The sequence below is a fragment of the Ambystoma mexicanum genome, chromosome 12 (genome assembly GCF_040938575.1).
Source record: "Ambystoma mexicanum isolate Mex_15411 chromosome 12, UKY_AmexF1_1, whole genome shotgun sequence".
In the NCBI taxonomy this organism is placed as follows: domain Eukaryota; kingdom Metazoa; phylum Chordata; class Amphibia; order Caudata; family Ambystomatidae; genus Ambystoma; species Ambystoma mexicanum.
This window is the reverse complement of record NC_090936.1, coordinates 871,179,712-871,185,711: the sequence shown is the minus strand read 5'-3', so window position 1 is coordinate 871,185,711 and position 6,000 is coordinate 871,179,712. Positions and strand designations below refer to the sequence as shown.

Here is a 6,000-nt window from a genome sequence, read left to right as displayed (position 1 = left end):
CGTGGATGCTTCAGCCGCCGGATCGCAGGTCGCTGAAATCCGGAGTTCTGCTCGCGGGTGCCGGTCTGCACGCCTGGTCAAACCACGCATGCAGTTCGGCACCGGCACGCAGAACTCGTAATGTGGCAGAGAGGTAACAGTAGCGCCGGTAGCACTACCGGCGCAGTTGTTGCCTTTCCGCCACATTCATACTGAGGCTCAATGTCTCTTATGTAAGAGCTCCGCTATAGGGCGACCAGTTATCTGGGCGGAAAAAAACAATCTGAGGGACCTCGGTGCGTGAGGGATTTTGGGTACACTACGCATCACAATAGGGATAGTGTTACAGACACGCGCCTATGCCGACGTCCCCTTTCGGTCCCCGAAAGGCAAGATGCAATACTCTGTGGTTACCACTGGATGTCGGACCATATGCACAGCATGTGATTCTAAGCAGATTAACAAGCATTAGAATCCTGAGTTATCAGATTAAGACTGGGGTTAAAAAAATAAATTAAAAAAAGGCCTAGCACAGGGCATAGTACTCTGGTTTATATTAATGTTATTTTTCTTAAAGTCGTAGGGCCAGATAGTAGGTTTCGGACTGAGGACTATTTTTAATTTTGACTAAAGACTAGCACCTTTAGTTTAGTTGATAGGAAAGGAAATCTCTCTTAACAAAAGGGACAGATCGGTGTTTTTTTATTAAAGTTAAAGAAACACCTTTGAAGTAATCTCCTTAAATCCGACTCCTCCTTCCGGTTTGCTACATCTTGTACACTTACCTTGCGTCTGCCTTCTTCACAATGGTTTATTTGATTCTGCCAGTTTACATGATGGCTGTGATTGATGCAAAGCTACCAACAGTCAGGAATGGCATAGAGTATCATGAAGCACAAGAGCAGAGTAGTGATGGAGCATTACAAAATTGGGGACTCAAAAACAAACATGTCAAGTATTGGTGGTTCGGACACCCGAAATCCGGTTGGCAGATATTACTTTTGCTTTTCCAAATGCTAGATTAGGAGTGGGCGTTAACAGACTACGAAATTAATGTAGAAGGATTTTTCCATGTATTAAAGGTTATATTAAGTGAATATCTAGTATCATAATATAAGAGCAGGACCTTTGTGTTTACAGAAAAAACAGGCAGCAACTGGGTTATCTCAGATTTACACCAATGAAATGGAACCTCTCATTAAGTCATGCACATTTTAACAATGATCAATAATGTAAAATGTGTAGAGAACTGTTAAATGCATTGAGAGTTTACCACATACGTTTCCTTATTGTTATTCAGTGTTATACAGTGCCTATAAGAAAAGGCATTAAAAGGAACTCATTGTTCCGTTGATTATACAATAGAAAAAATGCAGGCCGGTTAAGTGATTTGTTACTCTTGCCTCAAACAGCACTCTGTTGAGATCCCAGGTACCTTGCAAAGAGCGAGTCTTCAAACAATAATGGACTGCACTTTCTACTGCAATGTAAAAATCATTTTATTGCCATGCTACAAAAATATGTTGGCACCGATAGTGATAATGTTGTCAATATCACACAATATATTGTTTAAAAAAAGGAACATTTGGTAAGCTATACAGTACCTGAAATCGCAAACCAAAATTAAAGGCCAAAATGCCAATGTAAAAGAACATGACAAAAAAAAGTGTACTGTTCTGCATAGTATCAATTTCTTTTTTTAAATTCAACAGAAGTACCGAGGAATGTAATTACACAAAATATCCACAAGGGAAAAACGTATTTAAAAAAATATGTTTGGCAAACTTCCTCCCACCGTTTACACATCTTTTTATAATGGAAAAACCTTTAAATCTAGTAAACTATATATATATATATACACAAAGTTGCTATGTTTATGTTTGACGCAAGAAAAATTAAAAATTCATAATGCAAATTAGGACAAACAGTAATCTTACACTATAATACAAATGTAAAGACTGGATGAGCATTTTGTAGTTCATATAAAATGTATATTGCTGCATTTAATAAATGCAATTGTGGCACACCGGTTACTATTGTACTATTATTACCAGTCCGCTCCCATGCAAAAACCATATTCAGTAATAATGTCACACTTGCAGCTTAGTCCAAGTTACAGACAACGGTTTGTAGATACAACCCAAGTTATGCTATCACAAAATTTGGTGTTTCATGCAAACAGGACGACATGCCTGCTGGTTTATGAAGTGTATTGTGGGATGCTAAGCAACACTTCTTTAAAAAACCAGAAGCAACAGCTGTATGTTTAATCATTAAGTACCAATGTTTTACATGGAAGCATGCCTGTGTCCAAAGTTTGGCAAATCTCACCAAGGGGAGGGAAGCTGTGAGGGGCAAAGTGATCTGTTGCCAAATACACATAACATACCCTCACATATTAGAAGTGCAAAGGACACAGCATCATGTATGTGTATCTGTCAATAATGTACACATCAAGAGGCTTTATAAAAACTGTATAAAAGCCAAAACGGATTAAATGCAAAAGAAAGGCACAGGGCCAGCAGATTGGCATGTCACTGACTCTAGTCAATGTGATAGGCACACTGAGAATGGCACCGCCAATATACAGTAAATAAAACTACTGTAGAATAAATGTGTGTTATTTCATGAGTTCCTGCTCAACAATTCCCTTTCGACAAGCAAAACGTATTTTTGAAAACAAAAGTCTACAAAAGTTGCTAGTTTTTCAAATGGGAATGAACACTTGCATTACTTAAGAGACTAAAACAAAACAAACAAATCACAAGGTGCAAATGAAAACGATCCTCCCACAGTCTAGTTTATGCTACCCAGGCTCACATTGGCAGATCAGTACTGTTATGCCTGGTTTTTCGAGCAGTACCGTCGTCTCGTGGCAGTGCTTTCTGCAGGTTTGACATTGCAGCAGTCCTTTCAATGTCTATCACAGCATACAACTCTGTGCGTCTGGTTGGTGTTTGAGGGAGGGGGGTGGTAGGCGTTTTTGGAGTCTGAGGATTATCAGAGTCACTGCCAGCTTCCAAGTCAACCTGAATGTAATTTAGCTGTCTGTGATCTAAACTGGGCCTTCGGACATCAAAGTTGAATACTGTAGGAGCACAGTCCCGACGCCTGGAAAATTCTACCTTGTGAGCACTCAATGGTACAGTTACATTTTCTGTGTTGACATAATTATGCATTGGATCCAGGTTACTGTGGTAGCCATTGATTGATGGGGTCTTTGGTCCTAAATTGTCCTCTTCATCTCTACTAGGCTTACGGGCTTCCCAAACTGGAGGAAGAGATGGTAAATTCTCATAGTTTAACAAAGCAGTTCTCCTTTGAGCAGAGTTGTTGACATTCTGCATTTCTGAAACGCTAGTAGAGGCTAGGCGACGACTCCTAACACCAGGAATAGGTAACCCATTTACATTTTCATAAACCAGTTTGCTGCCAGAGGGTGCCTCCTTGCGCTCATCACTATCATAACCAGTGTCCCAGTCAGTGCTGGAGGCATTTCCAACAGTACTGGAACCTATATTATCCCAGTTGTTTTCTTCTCTTTTTTCCCTCTCCATTAATTGGCGCTGAACAGGAGTTGGCCCTAAAACAAATTTCACACCTTCAGGCTCCATGAGTATTTTTGGGTCGTTGTCCTGAATAGAAACAGAGTCTCCTTGGGCTTGATTGCTCTCAGCATTAGAGAGCTGCAATTCCAGAGGCGCATAAATTGTTGGTCTGGTTTTCGGTTCCTCCTGCACACCTGTAGTGTTAACATATGTGTGTACCTGAAAAAGAAAATGGAAACTGTAAAAAACAAACAGACTTTCACACTAAAACATGAAGCTAAACTAGCAGGATATTGATGAGGAAAGCATTGCACATTAGTACTATATGAAAGACACCATAACCAAATATGAAGGAAGAAATTGATTAAATTATAGCTTCACAGTATTTTGCTGTATGGTTAATATCGTACTTGGTGGATGTAAATGGGGATATTGACTGCTTGGCTAGGGCCATTACTTTGGGCAGTGCGCTGTTATGAGGTGGTCTGGCCCACTCCAGTGTTCATTATTGCTATGCAAAAGGAGTGTGTGTGGGGGAGGGGGGCAGAGAAAAAGTTTGGTGTAGGGGCCAGGGAGAGATGTGACCAAAAAAGTATGGCCTCTGCCCACACCAGAAGTTGCAGGGGGAATTTGAGGTGGGTTAGGGAAGATGTGGTTGAGAAAGTACACATTAAGAGTGGCCAACATGCATAGATCCATTGTCACCACAAGCTAACTTTGGTATCATTGATCCTAATCCTGAAGCTTTTCACGGATGGCCCTGAATATGTTTTACTACACTCAGTGTTGAAATACTGCTTCCATTCTTGCCTCCCTTCTCAGTTGAAATCTCTGCAAGTGATACTGTTCCGAGGACCTTGCCATCTATGGCCTTCTGAAACACAATTATTGATTTGGCTGATCTGATCTTCCATTAGTCTTGTTTTATTCTCTAGAGAGCATATGGCTGAGGAGCATACTAGTTCTTTACACCAGAAGGTTGATTAATAACAAAAAAGAACAAAAAACAAGAATGAAGTACAGTGAAACAAAAAAGGGTCACTAGCAAGATTCTCATGGGACGTTAATTTCTAGAACATCATTTGGCTGGTGTGAAGGTAAGACTATGCTAGATAGGGTCCTGGTGAAAGGAAACTGCTCTGTCAGGAATACACTTTTTGAATAAAGGAGTAGCAAAGAAAAACATGATATGTTGAATTTGCATAGAAAACTGGTTCACACGAGTATGGATAATATGATAATGCAAAATGAATCAAATTTTGGCCTAGAGTTAGTTACCAAGGCAATGGCAGGCAGTGGTTGGAAATAAGGTGGACGGAAAGGAGACTGATCTAGGTAGTGAGGAGTGGTAACGAGGGGAAACGGAACAGGATGATGCCGGTAAACTGGGCTAAGAAAGCAGGTAGTGACAGGTGCCTGAGTTTTGAGTAAATAAGTATGTTTTGAATTTGAAACTCAATTTGTTTTGGTTTTTTTTACAGCTAATCAACCATTTGTTAAACATTAAAACAAATGTAAATCCTGGCTCAATTGGCCTCATGTAGATCGGTGCCTCGCCATGTTTCAATTCTTCGGTCAGATAAGTCTTCAGCATGATTCCGACCTGATCTGCAGATACAATGTTTCACCCCGTTCCAGGAAATTTGCAAGGTTGATGCATTTGACTTGATACAATCAAACAATATTCATGCATTTCAGGTGTTGCGCTAGCTTTTTAGGAAGCACTGTCTTCTGCTCACATTTTTGTTTAGAATTACCCTCCCTGTTGGAACTGCTAAAAGAGCTCTCAGGAGTAGCAGCCTAAGTGAACATGCAGGTCTACAGAGAGCAAGGTCATCTCCATAGTGTTTACTAAAACATAACTCGACACTGCTGACATGAAGACATTCATTTACAAAGTTAAACGTTCTGCATGCTGGACATACTTCCGAGATTGGCCTTTAACACTTTCTATGGTTACTTATATTTTCTGTAGCATTACCTTGTGTAATTAAGAAACATGAAGGAAAACACTTACCTGTTCCTCTCCCACAAGTAATGGATGTGTGGACTCTTCACCTACAGAGGGAAGACGCGTACTTCCTACAGAGGGATGTCTGCTTGAGGGGTGTGATGAAGCATCTCCAAACGACGGATATCTGGGGTATCCATTAGGTAGACTTGGTCCACTAAAGCCAGGAGCTAAATAAATCAAACAATGCCTTCAGTGTGACATGCTTTTTGATCATTGGTTTGAATTTCATTTAAGGTTATTTCTAAGCATGGTGCACACGTGTATGTAATTTACAGGCAGCATTGTCATTGATAATTACATTCAAATTGCAGCTCTAAATTCAAATGAAGCTCTAGGTTTGGTGATTACAAGCAAACATACACAAATGGGATTGGCATGAAACCTAACCAAAGAAAGTATCCATCCTTACTTAGATATTCCAGCGCTCAAGCACCCACTTTCCTCAGACCCTTCTGTGCT

General features: G+C 40.3%; 1 protein-coding gene across 7 annotated transcripts in view; it reads right to left on the bottom strand.

The window, feature by feature from the left end:
• Positions 1 to 1,460: 1,460 nt before the first annotated feature.
• FRS2 (fibroblast growth factor receptor substrate 2) overlaps positions 1,461 to 6,000 on the bottom strand; it is a 620,941-nt gene continuing 616,401 nt past the window's right edge. For all 7 annotated transcript variants that reach the window (XM_069629345.1, XM_069629344.1, XM_069629343.1 and 4 more), the window contains 2 exons: positions 5,545 to 5,708; positions 1,461 to 3,746 (listed from right to left, as the gene is read on the bottom strand). In XM_069629345.1, the coding sequence (XP_069485446.1) occupies positions 2,796 to 3,746; positions 5,545 to 5,708 (1,115 nt within the window). In that variant the 3' untranslated portion in view covers positions 1,461 to 2,795. The remainder of the gene's footprint in view (positions 3,747 to 5,544; positions 5,709 to 6,000) is intronic.